Source organism: Gadus chalcogrammus, chromosome 8 (genome assembly GCF_026213295.1).
Source record: "Gadus chalcogrammus isolate NIFS_2021 chromosome 8, NIFS_Gcha_1.0, whole genome shotgun sequence".
NCBI classification, from domain to species: domain Eukaryota; kingdom Metazoa; phylum Chordata; class Actinopteri; order Gadiformes; family Gadidae; genus Gadus; species Gadus chalcogrammus.
In genome coordinates this window covers 22,815,463-22,834,061 of record NC_079419.1, presented here as the reverse complement: position 1 = coordinate 22,834,061, position 18,599 = coordinate 22,815,463, and the positions used below count along the sequence as shown (strand labels likewise).

Genomic DNA, 18,599 nt, shown 5'->3' with positions numbered 1-18,599 from the left:
ACCCTTTTTAGGGTTGGGAGAACCTAGGTTGCAGGACCCTGTTGCGAGCACAGCACTGCTACGGGGGCGTCTCTTGGAGATGAGCCATTACTGGATCTTTGCGTGTTCAACAAATCCATTTATGAGCGGAAAATCAAAAATCTCCCTACCAGAAGCGTTGCTCCGAGATAGTGAGAACTGTGTGAGAGGGGGGGCTTTGTCACAAGCGGTGGGGAGAAGTTCCTCTCCCACTCGGTCGGAAGTGACTGACTCCCCATACTTCACACATTAATGTGTTGGAACGTTCCATGGTGATGAATCGTTTTACATTTCTCCCACTTGGCTCCGCCGCGTTGTGATCATGACACAGACAGCATGTCAGCAGAGGCTTCCATAAACCAACAGGGCTGGTTGCTCCTCTGTCCTCCACCGAGCGGCGCTCCAGCTCTGGCTATGGGCCTACCGGAGCCCTGCGTTCCGCAGGCGCCCAGCGGACCTCATCTCTTGTATGTGTTCTCGCTTTGAGGGTAACAGCGGGCACCCACTGGTCAAGAGATGGTTCTCGCGTGGGGCTAGCTGTGTTAGCCTTTTTTCCTGTGTGTTCTAGGATCTTCCCACCGTGTTGGATGCTCTATCCGTTCAGACGGTACTTTATCGGGTTTGTTTCTGACAAATGGAGGAGTGAGATGGCTGCTCTGTCAGCCCATGCTGTTTGTCACAGGGGGGACAGCTTTTCGCGCTGCTTGGACCCAATCCTGTGCTGAGCCCCAAACTGTACTGCAGGCTTTTCATCCCCCACCTCATTCTTGTGAGGCTGAGGCGGACTTGCATCTCCTGTGCTCGATGCGAGCACTGGCGATGTACGATCAACGCTTGCCGACATTCCGTTCCACAGAACAGTTGTTTGTGTATTGTAGCGACGCTGCCAAGGGCCTTCCTCTCTCTAAACAGTCCCACTGGATTTGTGTGGGTGTTTTAGCCCACACTCGGCAGGGCTTAGCTCCACCACTGGGTGTTAGAGCACACTCTACAAGGGGAGTGGCCGCTTCTACGGCTTCACTCAGTGTCTTCCCCCGGCCCCTTTGTTCGCTTCTACATGTTGTACCTCGAGCTGTTGTCTGTTATGCGCATTGTGTTTATTAAGCGGGTTATGTCCGAATTTGTGTACTTTTAGTCTACCGTTGCATAAATTTGGTGTGTTCACCGGCAAGCTAGAGCTTTTTGTCGCTTTGTTAGACAATTTAGCTGGTCTTATTATTGTTACGCCCACTAGCCGGTTTCTCTTATTTCCGCGCGGACATAGGAGCGGCCTTGGTGCTTGTTACAACCTTATTGCTTGTTTCCCACCTACTGTTCCCTCATATTGCTGAAAGAATAGTGTGTAGGCTGAACGCTGCTGTGCGCTGCTTTATATACACGTGCCGTGGGGAATGTGGGAGGGGCCCATGGTGATTGGTACATAACTCCAGTAAACATTTCCTCCCTAATTTGGAGGGGTGGTGGCTCGAGGCAGCCCGCCAGCTCCTCTCCACTCTCTGCCATCATCTTCCAGTGCTGCAGGTTGCCAAAGTGCCCTTGTAAAACCAATGGTGGATCTAATTTACACAACAGTGTTTAACTAAACTATATTTACCTCTGTTTACTTTGCAGTGTTCCTAATACTGGTAATAACAATTTCTAATTATTATCTATTTCTATCTTCTTAACTATAACGGAGGAATACAACTATCCATCTATTATATTGTGCAAATGTATACTGTATGCATTATATAATGCATGGTTGGTCAAAGAAGTTCACATGCAAATATATATATATACATCCCCCTGTATAAGCGCAAACTTGGTATTTTCCCGTTAGTGGCATGCAATACCGTCTTAGGCGAGCCTGACGTTATCTACCTACCTACCAACCACTACTGCAGTAGTGTATACATTATCATTGACTGCGACAACACAGTGGGTTAATTACTCTTGTTACATGCATCGCATAACAAAACAACTACCACATCTCTAACTCACGATCTGCCAATATGCCGTCCCACGAGCCTCTTCCGTTCAGGGTTTTTTCAGTGCGTACCACCAGGCCTGGAAAATGCTCTAGGGGAAACGCTGTATTCCTTTATTGATCATGGTTGCGATCATTTTATAGAAAGGTGGCATATTGTTGAAGGCTTGTTCATCATGTAAAGGTGGTAAAAGTAATTTCTGGTGACCCCCCGTGGAATAGCTCCTACCCCAGGTTAAGTGTGTCCTGGACACAACCCCCTCCCCCCACATGTTGAATAGCTCCGGGGTATGTGAGTCCTGGAATCACAATAATTCTCAGAGGCCCATGCTTGGATTCTCACTGTGTGGAGCAAACATGACAATGACCATTGACCTAAATTTCATGTAGGTTTGAATAATTTGGGATTGTGTGTGACCCTGCAATGTCTTTTATCATTAGTCTTTTGACTGCCTTCCATTCAAATCTTTTTTATTGTCCTACCTGCATCCATCGCATCTTCACCTATCATGTCTCATTCTTTCTTCTTTTATCTTTTGATTTTTTTTGTCTTCTTTTGTTAACAAACTGCATCCACATGACTTGTATCATTCCAGCCTACCTTTTAACAACCCCATTCATCTCTGTTGTTTTCTCTCTCTTTTCCCCGTCAGAACCCCAATGCTCATCCAAAGCCAATGTCCTCCGACCTGGCTGGCTTCTGGGACATGCTCCAGCTCTCCATTGAGAATATCAGCCTTAAGTTTGATGAGTTGCTCCAGATCAGGGCTAACAACTGGAGGCCTTTGGACCCGCCTGAGAGGAAGGTATAAACAATGTCTGGACGGATGGCCAGCTGACCCTATTTGATGCATTTATAAACTTAAACAGTATTTCTCTAATGACAATAATGACAATCTAATAATGGATGGGTCGGGAATAGGGGATGGGTTGAATCGTTTCAAACCAATATTTGGGGCACCCAACATAATTTTTTAATAATAAATAACAATAATTATTATTTTCAAGACCTATTGAAATCTATATATTTTTATGATAAAATCCGATCCATCGTTCACTCAAGCAGTGGCGGCTCGTTCATAGAGGGCGCTGGAGCGCCACCCTCCCGCCGACCTGCCTGCCTGTTTTTATTTTTTATTTAATATAATAATCTTTTTCATTTTGAAAAAATAATCTGTGTTAATTACATGCTAATAATGATTTTACTTTTAGAACTCTCCAGAATGATATTTGCATGCCGTTTCACGTTCAACGTTTATCGTTGGGTGTAGTAGCCAATAGGCTGTCTTCCCAGTGCTCCAGTTCGTTCAGCTCAACCGTACTGGAATTTGAGCCAATGGAAAATGGTTAAGCCCCGGTTGCTATGCAAAAAAGTACATATTTCGTACATATAATATATCAGCTTCGTTTAATTTTATGGTTTGGGGCTCTGAAAATAGCATCTTCGATCAAGTCACGTTCTACTTTCTAGATCGTGACTGTACCTTGCAATTCCGTTGTGTCTTTTAAAGAAGTTCCTTTTAGTCGGCGATCAAATTCAGACAAATTGCCATTAAAACAATCAGAACCTCCAAGACCAAATGTAATAATTAAACAGGTTTCTACAAAGGGGAGGATGTCATACACCCGAGGAAACCCTAACCCTAAGAAATTGGTACGAGAGAAAAGGCAGCTGTGGTCTAGCAGGCTGTGAAGAAGCTAACGCAGTGTTCTGCTCCCCCTGCCTCCTCTTCCACCCTGACGGCCGCACGGCAGACAGGACTGCGCGGGTATTTCTATGTACCTCTGTGATAACTTATTTTACTTTTGTAAGACAATGCTTTCAAGGTCAGTCAATAAATACTTGACTTAGTATACTGCCCCTGTCTTTATGTTGTTGCCGGACATATTTTCTCCTGTTAATCTATTTTACTGCATACATTAGATTCATGTAAATAATTAATTGTGGATTGCACCATTTTTGGGTGCCCTGGTTAGTTTTCCCCAAGGGCCAAATAAGGTCAAGGATGCCAAGTCAAGGACCAAAATGTCCAGGGGTTTTTCCATTGCGCCAATAAAAGCTGTTTTATGTGCAAGACTAGTTCTTACTAGTCTTGGTAGTAAGCTGTTTTATGTGCAAGACTAGTTCTTACTAGTCTTGGTAGTATTATTATAAGCAGTAGCAGAAGCAGTAGCAGCAGCAGTAGTAGTAGTCTTGGTAGTTTTAATAATGGTCACACAAGAAAAAAAATACACAAAATAGGTCGAAAGCATTTAATTATTTACTTTTCCTACTAGTTCCTCAGTGTTGAACACGATATCCCCGAAGGGTCTTATTTTCGATGATGACCGGCGTTCTATACATTATCCCGCTTATTACACGGCTTCTTGCCAAGACGAAAAAATAACTTCACAGTGTCTTCTTACAATTTATTTGTTATCATTCTGCTTCTGCGTTGATCAGCAGAGAAGCATTGATCAGCAGAGAAATAGTTTACCAAAGACTATGACGTCGCTTTGCAACCAAGTACGCTGGGGTTGATAACTTAGCGGGCTACTTGCGGACTGATACGAAAGACGTGAATCAGAGGCAAATAAATTCACTTTCTTTGACAGTGGTCAATTATGCTTAGCAACGGCCAATTATCCAAAAATAATTAACCACCAAACGCTGGGAAATAGCCGTGTAATAAGGAAAAATATTACAGACTGAAATGTTGCAACAGAATTTTAGTTTATAGGAACAGTGGGATGGAGTAGGTAGAGAACTAGTCTCTGGCCATGCACACTTTCTCTATCTCACTCACCAAGCCTACTTCTGCATTCGGCAATCTGTACCCCAATACAGATGACATAAGCCCATATAGGGGTCGATGCATTCAACCACAGTAGCTGTTGCTAACAAAGGAAAACCTGCAAAAGACCAACTCACACAAAGGAACCCATCATTATGTCCATGTTTTTACTCTCCCTTTCTTCAATTCCCCCCCAGGAGATATGGCGCCCGCCACCAGTCCAGAAGAAGCCTCCAAAGGGGCCCCAACACCACCACCCCCCCCTGGCCAGAGACCGATCCCTGGAGAGCTCTGAGAAGCAGAAGCAGGAGGCACGGAAGCGCCTTATGGCCGTCAAGCGAGCGGCCTCTGTGCGGCAGAACTCTGCAACTGAGAGCGCCGACAGCATCGAGATCTACATCCCGGAGGCACAGACTAGACTATGAGGAGAGAATGGATTGGCACTCGATGCTGTCACACACTAACACACAGGCCTCAGTTACACCTACACAGCTACACTTACAATGGCATGTGATCGGCTATGCTAGTTCAGAACACAGACCTCACATCCAGACGTTTACACTAAAATCCTAAATTGAATGTTTTTAAAACCTGGTTAGTTTTTCTAACCGTTAATGCTATTTAACAATTATTCCCCAAAGCTGAGGTGAATAATTGTTTTAGTATATACTACACGTGAACACTTAACTCAACTACAAATAAACAAGATAACACTTTTTGCTGGGATTTATTTGTTTTTATTAGCGGTTTATTTGTTTCTATTAGCCTGACGAGACGACCATCACGTGCACTATTTTGCGATGAAAACAATATCTCGAGTTTGAGATCTCAATCATGGGATATTGTAACCAGACTCTTGCCAGATGAATTTCATTCAACCTAGCTCCACTCATCCATCTGGGATCAATCCATTGGAGAGGTGTTTAAGAAGGCTGGGCCTTATCAAAAATCCTTGCATATGATTGGATAAACCACTAGTCCGTCATCTTTATTGATGTGCTACTTCAACCACTCACATCAAAACCAACCTATGATGCTGATGAGAGCGACGCAGCCCTTCTCTGATGTTCTTTTAAAGAAAGAATATTCGCTAGATTGGACAACATTGATGAAATAGCAGCATCAATGTTGACGCTTGCTTCCTTGACGCGTGCCGCAATTGTCGTCTGAATCAAAAAAACCATAACCTCTACCATTCGATCTGGTCCCCAAATCCCGCTCAACGGGAGCGATCCCAGATGGATGAGTGGAGCTAGTTGGAACGAAATTCACCTGGCAAGAGTCAGATTAGGGATATTGCCCAATACCCCGAGATAGCGAACCAATCAAATTGCGCCATCTTAGGAGGTTCACGTGTAGCATATACTAATATGTATTATCAGATCACAAAGGTAAAATATAAACAAGTGGAATTGAGACCGCAAATTTCGGGAACATGCCTCTGCATTTGCAAACTTTGCATACTGCATACACATGTTTCAGCCTTTACGCAAACAAATAAATGGATTACATTGCATAAATAACATACACACTATGACTACATACTACACAGACCGAAAGAAAAACACATCTTCAAATATTGGACCAACATGTTACACTGGTCCACACACTTAAACACCACTTGTACACTAAATTACTATTGTTTTAGAGCCATATGAACACTATTAATATAGTGAAGAAAAAATAGAGGTAGATGTTTTTACAATTGATTCTTCTCTATATTTAAGTCTTAATCTCTTCCCACATTCTTCTCCTCCCCATAATGTCCTTAAAAAAACTTTCCTAACATTTTCCTTACATTACGCTTTCTTAACACTACCCATTATTGTTACCCTCACCATATATTATTGAAAGTCATAGATCATTTTGAATGTTCAGTTACAATAAACAAAAGTTCAGTTTTGTAAATGTAATTTATTGGCGTTTCTTTATCACAGTAATTTGGCTAAATACTAGGTTGCACACTAGCAATATTAATTGACCATGAGATGGTACTGATTATATGGGACAGATAGGATCTTATAACTATTAGCAAAAGGGAGTGAATGATATGGATGTGGTTTTCCTACAGTTTGTTAATGGTTGGCTGGTCTGTCAGCGTTGTACCACTACAATGATATACTCATTAACTAGTATGCCATCAATTGTTTTTATATTAATTATGGTTTACTTTTTATGGCCTGGTCTGCTTCCTCGAAATGACACTTGTTACATATAGTTTGGGTTTTATTCTTTTCTGTTTGTGTATATTTTTTGTATCTATAATGGTGTCTTTTTTTACAGGATATTGTGGAAAAGTGGATGCCATTGATTTAAATATGAAACAAATCAAAATAAATCAGCAATAGGGATTGGTGAGCTAAACAGATTAAATTATGTGTATACAAAAATATTGTTCAGTTGCTTTGAAGACGAGTCATTTGTGCATGAATATGTTAATACGTGTAGATAGGGTGATAATGTTACTTAGAATTGTGTTACCCATGGTAAAAAAAACAATGAAAATAAAGGGGACAATGAGCCATAAGTCTTAGTCTGAAATATCACTATCAATAAAACGGCATAAACAAATATTCCTAAAAACGTCTCAGTAAAAACTGAAGTTGATTCAGCAGAGGCAGCCGCTGATTACACTACATGTGCCAGCCGCATTCCACATCTCTTGAGGCATGGGTGGTTGAACTAGAGAAATGTATACACACATACATGCAGATAGGCCTACTCAACAAAAATTGATAGAAATCATTCATTTAGACTCTTAGACCCAATGGAATACCATTCATCCATCAGACAATTCATTCAATTTTAAATGAATACGTTTCAAATTTGACTCCATGCAGAGGAAATTAGTTAAATTCCTCAATTCTTTCTGAACAACGCTTGCTTAAGTAATTACCAAATTGCTTTGGTAGATTATTAAACTTCCGAGCCCTCTTCTCATTTCATTTATTTGAATTGAAGCTTCAGCCAGAATTTCCAAATCCACTTTGAATTATGTGTTTAGAAGATGGGAAATGGGGAAAGGCTATGGGTCTCCTTTGTCCCTTGAACCCAACAAGCCTGTCTCCACCAATGGAAGGAAATAAAGCATTCAAAAGATTCAAAAGATTCAAGATGGCTTTCAGTGGACTGTTAAAAACAACCAGACATCTACGTATGTAGTAGGGGAACCCAAACCATAAGACCCTGATGTTGAGCATCTCCTCATGATCTAGCTTCTGACCACTTGGGGTACTCCAGCAATGGGATACTCATAATGTGATGACAAGGGGAGGAATCTGAAGGATAGGGTCCAAGTCATCAAACCTGACTTGGCATTCTGGGCTCAACTTGTGGATTAGTCAAATTAAACACTTAAGAGTCTTGATAGCAAATATCCCACATTTGGCCACCAACAATGCTAAAGATGTTTATTCTGGGGATCTCATGGCACAGAGAACCAGACATAGAGTGTGCATAATAAAGTGGTTCAGTGAGGGCAACAAGGAATATATAATGGCCTACAAGACAGGGGAGAAGAATGAGAAGACCGGTAACAAGAAGGCAAGGGCTCAGTAACAGGCGGGGAGTCAGACAGCAAGGGGTCACTAACAGGCTGGGTAACAGACAGGGAGTCGGACATCGAGGGCTTGGTAACAGGGCAATCAGACAAACAGGCTGTAATCGAAAGAAGATGCAGTTATTTTCGCCTCCATGGGGGGGCAGCCGCGAACTCGCAGCAAGCCGCAGCGAGATTGTTCTCAAAAAGTTCTTGAGAGGCCAGAGTTGCATTTCTAATTCTAATTCTGTTTTTGTCCTTTGACAATATCTATTATATGGATAACAAACATGCGTAATGGTCACATTAAACGCAACTGTTCGTTGGTCCGTGCATGAAGGGTTAGGGTTAGGGCTTTGGATAACTTAACGGTTTGAATAAGGGTTAGGTTAGGGTAACCTAACACTTATTACCACCGTTATTCACACCAATACATCCTGGCGAACATAACGCTGTTTTAACTTATTGTATCCAAGCTTGTAATTGGCTGAAGCTTAGAGCAGCCAATGGGTTGGACATCCCCTATGTTGGCTACCTGGAGTTAGATGTCGAGCTCTGTGGCACTTCAGTGCCGCGGTGTGGGGTTTTGGTGGTGAAAGATCCTCCGGGAGCGGTGTCTGCTCAGGTTCCTGGTATTCTGGGGATGAACATTATTCGTCGATGTTATCAGGTGCTCTTTGGACAGCATGGTCTGGCTTTGTTCAATTTGCTCTCTGTATCAGATGCACCAGAGACAGTTACGCAGGCACTACAGAAGTGTCATCAGGCCAGCAGGCAAGCCCCTCAGCACGCAGCAGGCCAGGTCAAGGTTCGGGGTGGGAAGGCATGCCGTATCCCTGGTGGTACGATGACAATAGTTACAGCAACATGCTCCGAGCAGTACTCAGGTACTAGGGTATTGTTTGAGCCTTTGGAGTCTGGCCTACCTGCTGGGCTGCTTGCTTCACATGCATTGGTTCGGGTAGTACGAGGCACTGCGTACATCCCGATTGTAAATGTTGGCTCCACTAGTGTTTTGCTGTACCCTCGTACTGTGGTGGGCACCTTGGATGAAGTCCGGGTTGTCAGCCTGCCTGCAGGGGTCACCGAGACGCCAACAGACGTCGCCACCGTGGCTTCCCAGGCCACGTCTGAAGTCGTGCCGGATCGGATTGGGGCTTTTGGACCGACTGAAGATCGGGGTAAGGTTCAGTCCCTTCTTAGGCAGTACGACTCTGTCTTTTCCTCCCATGAGGGAGATCTGGGATGCACCAACCTGATCAGCCATGACATCCCGCTCTTAGACAACGTGCCTGTCAGGCAACGCTATAGGCGCATCCCGCCGTCCGAGTACGAGGTGGTTAAGGAGCATATTAACCAACTGCTTGAAAATCAAATCATCAGAGAGAGTAGCAGTCCTTATGGTGCCCCAATTGTGCTTGTGAAAAAGAAAGACGGCAGTTTAGCATGTGCGTGGACTACCGCCAGCTCAACAACAAAACGCGGAAGGATGCTTTTCCCCTTCCACGCATCGAGGAATCTTTGGACGCCCTGACAGGTGCCCGCTGGTTCTCTACTCTTGACTTGGCCAGCGGGTATAACCAAGTCCCGGTCACAGAAGCAGACAGGCCCAAAACCGCCTTTTGCACCCCGTTCGGCTTATTCGAATGGAACCGCATGCCCTTTGGGCTTTGCAACGCCCCCAGCACTTTCCAGAGGCTGATGCAGCGAATGTTCGGTGACCAACAATGTCAATCGTTGCTCCTGTATCTGGATGACATCGTGGTCTTCTCCTCCACGGTGGAACAACACCTGGAGCGGCTGGAGATTGTACTGGGGCGGTTGCAGGAACAAGGCCTGAAGGCTAAGCTAAGCAAATGCGCGTTCTTCCAGCCGAAGGTGCGGTACTTGGGCCATGTGGTCTCTGACCAGGGAGTATCCACCGATCCCAGCAAGCAAGAGGTAGTTGCCAACTGGCAGCCTCCCACCACCATCGCTGACCTACGCTCATTCCTTGGCTTCGCCAGCTATTACCGCCGCTTTGTGGAGGGGTTTGCCAAGTTGGCGGCCCTCTACACAAGCTGGTAGCAGAACTAGCTGGTAGGAAGTCTAGGGGTGTGGTGCGAATAGTGGCGGAGCATTGGTCGGATGAGTGCCATCGCAATTTTGAAGCATTGAAGACCAAACTTACCACTGCACCTGTGCTAGCCTTCTCCGACTTCTCCTTACCTTTCATCTTGGAGGTTGATGCGAGCTATGGTGGCCTTGGAGCTGTGCTCTCACAGGAACAGAATGGGAAGGTCAACCGATAGCTTATGCTAGTAGGGGGTTGAGGCCCACAGAGCGAAATATGTCGAACTACAGCTCCATGAAATTTGAGTTTTTAGCTCTCAAGTGGGCTATGTCAGAAAAATTCAGGGAGTACTTGCTTGGTTATAAATGCATTGTTTACACCGACAATAATCCCCTCAGTCACTTGTCTTCTGCCAAACTCGGTGCCACCGAACAGCGTTGGGCAGCACAATTGGCAGCTTTTGATTTTGAAATAAAGTACCGCTCTGGGAGGAGTAATAAAAATGCTGATGCTTTATCTCGGAAGCATCCACCTGGGCCAACGAACCTAGAGGTGATGTTTCCTGGTACCTCAGTCCCTGAGCCCTTGCGGCAGGTCCTGCAGCGTGAAACCACTCCCGCCAATCAAGCTGCTATTGCTGCTTTGCCCCATCATGCACCTTCTGACCTCCAGGCACTTCAACAAGCTGATCCTGTCCTTCAGGAGGTTTTAGCATTTTGGGGGCGGCAGCAGAGTCCCAACTATCAGGAGCGGAAGCACTTGTCTCCTCCTGCACTGACCATTATAGGTCAGTGGAAACGGCTGGTTGAGCAGGAGGGTGTTCTCTTCCGGCGCATCTTCCGTCCTGATGGCGCCGAAGCGGTGCTTCAGCGTCTGCTGCCTGCCACGTTAAAGCAAGAGGTGCTGGCTCAGGTTCATCAAGGGCATGGGCATCAGGGTGTGGAGAGGACATTGGAGCTAGTGCGGCAAAGGTGCTACTGGCCAGGCATGTCCTCAGAGGTGGCACAGTGGTGCAGAGAGTGTGAGAGGTGTCAAGTTGCTAAGGACACACCCAGACCGCCTCCCAGTTTCATGGGGCATTTGTTGGCTTCGCGTCCCAACGAAATCTTGGCCATTGATTTTACCTTGCTGGAACCCAGCCACAACGGGTTGGAGAATGTCTTAGTCATGACAGACGTTTTCAGTAAATACACCTTGGCTGTTCCTACCCGAGATCAACGAGCCCCAGTTGTTGCTCGGACTTTGGTCACTGAGTGGTTCTATAAGTTTAGCGTTCCTGCCCGTATCCATTCTGATCAGGGCCGCAACTTTGAAAGTTCCCTCATTAAACAGCTCTGTGTACTTTACGGTATTGAAAAATCTCGCACCACTCCATACCATCCCGCCGGTAACGGCCAATGCGAAGGCTTTAATCGCACTCTCCACAACTTATTGCGTGCCTTACCTGCATCTCGGAAAAGAGACTGGCACTCTTGCCTGCCACAGGTGCTCTACTCGTATAACACCACTCCCCATCAGTCCACCGGCGAGTCTCCATTCTACCTGATGTTCGGGCAAGAACCCAGGCTGCCGGTTGATTTTCTCTTGGGTAGAGTCTTAGACCCTGTGGGTGGCGAGGTCCACGAGTGGATCCAAGAACATCAAAACCGGCTCCAGCTTGCTTTTGACGGGGCCCGGGAAAGGTTGAAGGTGGCGGCAGAGCGCAGAAGGAGGAATCATGATAATCATGTTCGGGATGACCAACTAAAGGTGGGGCAGTTGGTGTGGCTGCGCGATCATAGTGCAAGGGGGCGCCACAAGATACAGGATCTGTGGGGCCCTGTGGTGTACAGAGTCGTAAAGGCACCCCGAGAAGGTGGTCCAGTGTACACCATCGCACCGATGGACGACCAAACCAAAGTTCGGCAGGTCCATCGAACACGGTTGAAAGCCATTGCCGGAGCTGCCCCTCAGGGTAGTGCATTGCCCCCTTGTCCACCCCCTCTTGACCGGCCTCGGTCAGAGGATGAGTTGCCGTTTGACGGAGACTTGTTTATGTTGGGGCCGGAGACCCCTGTTTCTGCCCCTGCTCGCACAGCCGTGGTGACTCAAACCACCCCTCGGTTGCTGCTCCCACCACCTGACTCTGCTGGGTCAGAGTCGTCAAGCGCTCCCTCGACTGCAGTGGCAGATCCACCCTCCATTTCCCTGGCCGTTCCATCCACCAGTTATGCGGCTGAAAGTGAAGTACGCCGGTCAGCCAGGTCGACGGCTGGCCAGCACCCAAACCTCTATCATCTTCCGCGACCTGTAGGGAACTTGGCATCTGGGGCTGCAAATCCCCCTGGTCCAGTGTCAAATGCCGTTACTGCGCTCTTTAGGCCGTGGAGTTAGTTGGGTGATCCTCTGGATCAGTTGTTCCATCGTCGGGACGACGATGAATGTAGCAGGATGGGCCTTTAATTAGTGCTGCAGTACCGGCCTATCACTGTTGGGTGCGCTGCCTATAAAGGTGGGTGGTTGTGCACTGGGAGCACTCTTGCCTGGGAGCTCCTGGCTACCCCGCCCCCTGTTGTCACCGAAACCTGATCGCCTCACCTGATCGCCTTTTAGTTGGATCGTGCAGCTCGCCGTTGTTTGGTATGTAGTGGTTGTGTGCATCTGTGTACCTTCTAAACTTTGCACAAGTCCTCAACATTGGCTTCCATCCCTCAGGCAGTTTATTGGCCGGGTCTTCCCTCTCCCGTATCGACCCCAGTTGTAGGGCGTGCGAGTGTTTCCTCCTCTACCTGTTGCAGCGGGGAGCGATCCGCTGTAGATCGAGTTGCACTTGTAATGGTGTTGCTCGCTACAGGTGACCCCCTTCCTCCCCTTTGATGTTCATTCAACTCCTGGCGGTGTGTGGATAAGATGACGCTAACCCAAGTTATTACAGTTGTTGTTCAGCCTCTAGAACAAATGTATTTTTCTATGGCAGGATTGACGTGTGTGTGGGCGGTTTCTGCCAGCACGTCCCCCCCCCTCTTCACGCTGCTGTTGGCCGGCTGCTGTTTTGTCCACTGGTTATATAGCCAACACATCGATCCTACTCTGCATCTCCTACTGTGCTGTACCTGCCCCGAGTATGGTGATTGCTGCCTCACCCTAAGTCTCATTATCTTGATCCATTCATTTAACCGACTTCCAACTGATCTTATTGATGATATTATTTGTGTTTTGTGGGTTGCTTTGCATGTTTGTTTTGGTATAATTCGTTTTCTTAGTTATTTTGGTTTGGCTTAATTGCTTTACTTATCCATGATATTATTTGTGTTTTGTGGGTTGCTTTGCATGGTTGTTTTGGTTTAATTCGTTTTCTTAGTTATTTTGGTTTGGTTTAATTGCTTTACTTATTCATTTGGATTTATCAGTTTGGATAAATCTCCTTTACTTTTGATTTAAACCCCATTTAGTTATTTGCTCTTCCCTTTTTGTGTATTTTGTGTGTGTGTGTGTTCGCTTTAGTGTGTTTGTGTGAACATATTTTATTGAGAAGTCATGCTTAAAGATTATATATATTAATTAAAAGGAATTGAATTTGTATGCTGGACCCAGTCTCAAGCTTTCATTAGTGAACGAACTTGTGTGCTTTAACTTAGGTTAATCTAACTCTCCAGGTGAAATTCCTGGGGTGGCGTTGTTGGCAACTTGTCACTAGTTCTTTAACTGAACTTTATCTTATTGTTTCCCCGACCCCCGAATGCCACATATACTTATTCAAAGTAAAATAATAATCCCCCTCAAAATAATCCCTCTCATCCGCCAACAGCCAACGCTTCACTATTTTACACCTGGATTAAAATTCCAAACTCCATGATGATTAAATCCACGAGGACATGTGATATGTTCTCGTTCTAGTCCTCGATATCAAGCCTACTTCCCGGGTGCAACTATTGGCGTTATAACCGATTTTGTTTGTCACCAAATTGTTTCCTTTTCTTAATTGGTAATGCAGCTGATTTTAAAGACCTCGACCCTCCTGTATCCGCACTGGTCTATGTAAATGTGACCGGCTGAATCTGCGTTGTGTTTCTTTTTTTACTGAATGACGTGACCCACGATCTGTCCGGACTCGGGAACTCCGACGTCCATTTATTCGTTGCTGAATCTGAATACACACATGAACAAATAGCTTCCTCTTAGCACTTGTGCCCTTACTCCAACTCCACTCTTCCCAAGGGAATCGGAAAAAAGGGAGCACATACAATATTATAATAAAAATTATTGAAATCAAAGAAATAAAAGACAGACCTGCATACACACATGAACAAATAGCTTCCTCTTAGCACTTGTGCCCTTACTCCAACTCCTCTACGAAACACATATGGGGGGAAGGGGAACTGGCATGACTACACGAGGGTCAGGTGCATGCTAGGACATCGCAACAAAACACAAAGTTCCCCAAACACTGAAATCTATCTAATAACTATAGATAAATATATACCCCAGACTTCCAATTAAACAATGTATAATCAAAATAACTAATATAAATAATGATAAGCAATAAGATGGTCAAAGATTTAATTACAAAATAAATGTACACACCTCTTCCCAAGGGAATCGTAACAAAGGGAAGAGGGCAGGCGGCGCGGGAAACTTATGGGGTTCTCTGGAATGTGGGCAGGAGTACAGAAGGAGGTGGAGCCAAATCAAAGAACAAAATCAAATAGAACATAAGGCGGCATGGAAAGCTAAACTTCAGGTAATAGAAAGAAAAACAAAGGCAATTTTGTAATTTAAAAGATATAACACCCTGTTACACTCACCCCCCAGAATTAAACAAACATTTGAACCATAAATAAAACTTGCCCAGACCGGACTGTAAACTGACCACAAGAAAACCAAGACTTCGGCAATAGGTGCCACCCAATAAAGAGTTAAGAGTACCCAGAGGTTAGCTAAGCCCCTGGGAACACTATAGACAACGTGAAGTGCCATTTACACCACACATACTTAGGCCATACTCGGACCGGGCAAATAATAACAAATAAAACAAATAAACAAATAAATAAAAACAATAATAATACACTTGCCATGGGTAAAACCAGGAGACACATGTCATATAAGCTCAAACATGGACTACAGTGGATACTGGCCGAACACCCAGAACCGTTTCCAGTTGTGCCATGGACTCTATGAACCTAAAGACCGGCTTGATAACTCTCCCAAATCTTGAAGTGTGGCGATCACTTGTCTGAGAACTCTGAGGATGAGCATCAATTACCGGAGACACATGGGGCTCAGAGGAGGGGGATGACAACGGGGTAACACTAACAGCACCAGCAAGCCCATCCAATGCAGGAGGGATCATCAGAATAGGTAAGTCATGACTGCGAGTGTCATCCTCATCCCTGACTGGGGACTGTTCACGGACCCACGAAGCTGTACGGTCATCGCTATCCTCACTGACTCAGGAGAGCGAAACAGCCATAGTGGGATCAACTGCACCACAGTCTGTCTCAATTGCTGATGCCTCACACTCAGGTAAGTTTGACTTGGGGCAGCCATCATTCACACTACTGACGCCCAGGGTATCCAGACTCTCATCCAAGGGGAGGAAGCTGACCTGGAGCAGGAGATTCCGGTGCACCACCCTCTCATGTCCGACTCGATCCCTGATCTTATAGATGGGGAGAGAAGGCTTGGAGGCCACAACCGTGTGAACAACCGGCTCCCATTTGTCAGCAAGCTTACGCTTCCCTCTGCCACCCTTGTTTGCCAAAAATAACCTGGTCACCGACAGAGAGAGGCAGACCCTTGACCTTTTTGTTGTACTGGTCAGACTGGTGTTTCTGCTGAATAGCAGAGTTCTTCTGAGCCAGGAGCATAGCAGAGTGGAGGTCGCTCGCCAGAGACTTCACATAGGCATCATAGTCACAGACTGTTTCGTCACGGAAGACATTCTTGAATAGGAGGTCAACCGGCAGCCGAGGGACCCTCCCAAACATCAAATAGAATGGAGCAAAGCCAGTTGTCTCATGTGCCGTACAATTATAGACAAACGTCATCGTCTGGACCATTTGGGGCCACTTCTGTTTGGATCTGGGAGGGAGAGACCGTAGCATGTTGCCCAGAGTGCGGTTAAACCTCTCTGTGCCGCCGTTCCCCATGGGATGCTATGGGGAGGTCCGAGACTTGTTGACACCAGCCAGCTCCAGAAGTTCAGCAATGAGCTCGCTCTCAAAGTTCGCACCCTGGTCAGAGTGGAGACGCTGAGGGAAGCCGTAGACACAGAAGAAGTTGTCCCAGAGCTTCTTCGCCACTTTTCCTCCTTGGATAGTGGATAAAAGAAATAGTAAATACTACCACTGCTACACAACCATAACACGCATATCCCTGCGCTAAAAACCTTCATATTCACCCCGGTGATAAGTCAGCGTCATGGCCCGTACCAAGCAGACCGCTCGTAAGTCCACTGGAGGAAAGGCTCCACGTAATCAGCTGGCCACCAAGGCGGCCCGTAAGAGGGCCGCCTCCACCGGCGGCGTCAAGAAGCCCCATCGTTACAGGCCCGGCACCGTGGCCCTGCGTGAGATCCGTCGCTACCAGAAGTCCACCGAGCTGTTGATCCGCAAGCTGCCCTTCCAGCGCCTGGTGAGGGAGATCGCCCAGGACTTCAAGACCGACCTGCGCTTCCAGAGCACGGCCACCGGGGCCCTGCAGGAGGCCAGCGAGGCCTACCTGGTGGGTCTGTTCGAGGACACCAACCTGTGCTCCATCCACACCAAGCGTGTCACCATCATGCCCAAAGACATCCAGCTGGCACGCCGTATCCGCGGGGAGCGCGCCTAGAAGGGCATCGCGCCGCACAGCTTTTTTTATTTCAATGTTCTACCTTATACTCTTTGTTTTTATTTTTTATAACCCCCCCCCCCCCCTTTCCTGTTCCCATCCGTCCGTCCCCCTGCTTGCTTGTTAGACGTTAGTGGCATCATAATAATCGAGACATAGAGATATCTTCAGTTCACACGTCGGCACTTCATCTGCGCCAACATTTATTTTATTTTTTTGTGAAGGGTACCCATTTGTGCAGGTGCTGGGTTTCACCGGTCACACACACACACACACACACGTACACACACACCTTGCTCATCCCTCTAGGTTGAGCCGCCAAACGGGACGCCTCCCAACCAGCGTGGGGAGGCGGAGGCCATAAGAGGGGGGTCCGGTGAGGGGCGGGGGGGCGGGTGGCGCTGTTCAGCTCGGGGGGCTGGTCTGCTTAAGGGGAGCGGCAACTTCCACAGCAGGGTGCTACTTGAACTGGCCCCCCGCTCTGTGTGGGTCACTCCCTCTTCGCTGCTCTAAACGGCCTGCTCTAGTGCCCTCAAACGCCAACCAAGGCGTGCCCCCTGGGCTCTTGTCATCCGGGTCACGGCACCAAGTGTGACCGGCTGAATCTGCGTTGTGTTTCTTTTTTTAATGAATGACGTGACCCACGATCTATCCGGACTCGGGAACTCCGACGTCCATTTATTCGTTGCTGAATCTGAATACACACATGAACAAATAGCTTCCTCTTAGCACTTGTGCCCTTACTCCAACTCCTCTCTTCCCAAGGGAATCGGAACAAAGGGAGCACGTACAATATTATAACAAAAATTATTGAAATCAAAGAAATGAAAGACATACCTGAATACACACATGAACAAATAGCTTCCTCTTAGCACTTGTGCCCTTACTCTAACTCCTCTACGAAACACACAGGGGGGGAATCGCAACAAAACACAAAGTTCCCCAAAACACTGAAATCTATCTAATAACTATGGATAGATATATACCCCAGACTTCTAATTAAACAATGTATAATCAAAATAACTAATATAAATAATGATAAGCAATAAGTTGGTCAAAGATTTGATTACAAAATAAATGTACACACCTCTTCCCAAGGGAATCGGAACAAAGGGAAGAGGGCAGGGGGCGCGGGAAACTTATGGGGTTCTCTGGAATGTGGAGGGAGTACAGAAGGAAGTAGAGCCAAATGAAATAACAAAATCAAATAGAACATAAGGCGGCATGGAAAGCTAAACTTCAGGTAATAGAAAGAAAAACAAAGGCAATTGTGTAATTATAATTTAAAAGATATAACACCTTGTTGCATAAACAAAATGCACTTTGGATCCTACAACATGGAGCCTCTACACTAGTTGTGCCAGCGGAGCTTACATGCGATAAGAACTCAACCAGAATTCCCAGTCCAGCTGTTCTCCTCCCCCTGGTCCTCTCGTCGTC

At 46.2% G+C, this 18,599-nt stretch overlaps 2 protein-coding genes across 2 annotated transcripts in view; both read left to right on the top strand.

Moving 5' to 3' along the window:
• The window catches only part of dlgap1a (discs, large (Drosophila) homolog-associated protein 1a), a 105,044-nt gene extending 97,321 nt beyond the window's left edge, over positions 1–7,723 (top strand). Inside the window, exons 14-15 of the mRNA XM_056597519.1 lie at positions 2,638–2,790; positions 4,956–7,723. Of these exons, the coding sequence (XP_056453494.1) occupies positions 2,638–2,790; positions 4,956–5,183 (381 nt within the window). The 3' untranslated portion in view covers positions 5,184–7,723. The remainder of the gene's footprint in view (positions 1–2,637; positions 2,791–4,955) is intronic.
• An 8,919-nt stretch (positions 7,724–16,642) lies between these two features.
• LOC130388209 (histone H3.3A-like) lies at positions 16,643–17,346 on the top strand. Its single transcript, XM_056597592.1, has one exon. It carries the CDS (start codon positions 16,749–16,751, stop codon positions 17,157–17,159), a length of 411 nt encoding a protein of 136 aa, XP_056453567.1. The 5' UTR covers positions 16,643–16,748; the 3' UTR covers positions 17,160–17,346.
• Positions 17,347–18,599: the final 1,253 nt, after the last annotated feature.

Bases quoted from the DNA above. Each gene is read 5' to 3' on its own strand.
- LOC130388209 (XM_056597592.1), top strand. From the start codon at position 16,749: ATGGCCCGTACCAAGCAGACCGCTCGTAAGTCCACTGGAGGAAAGGCT.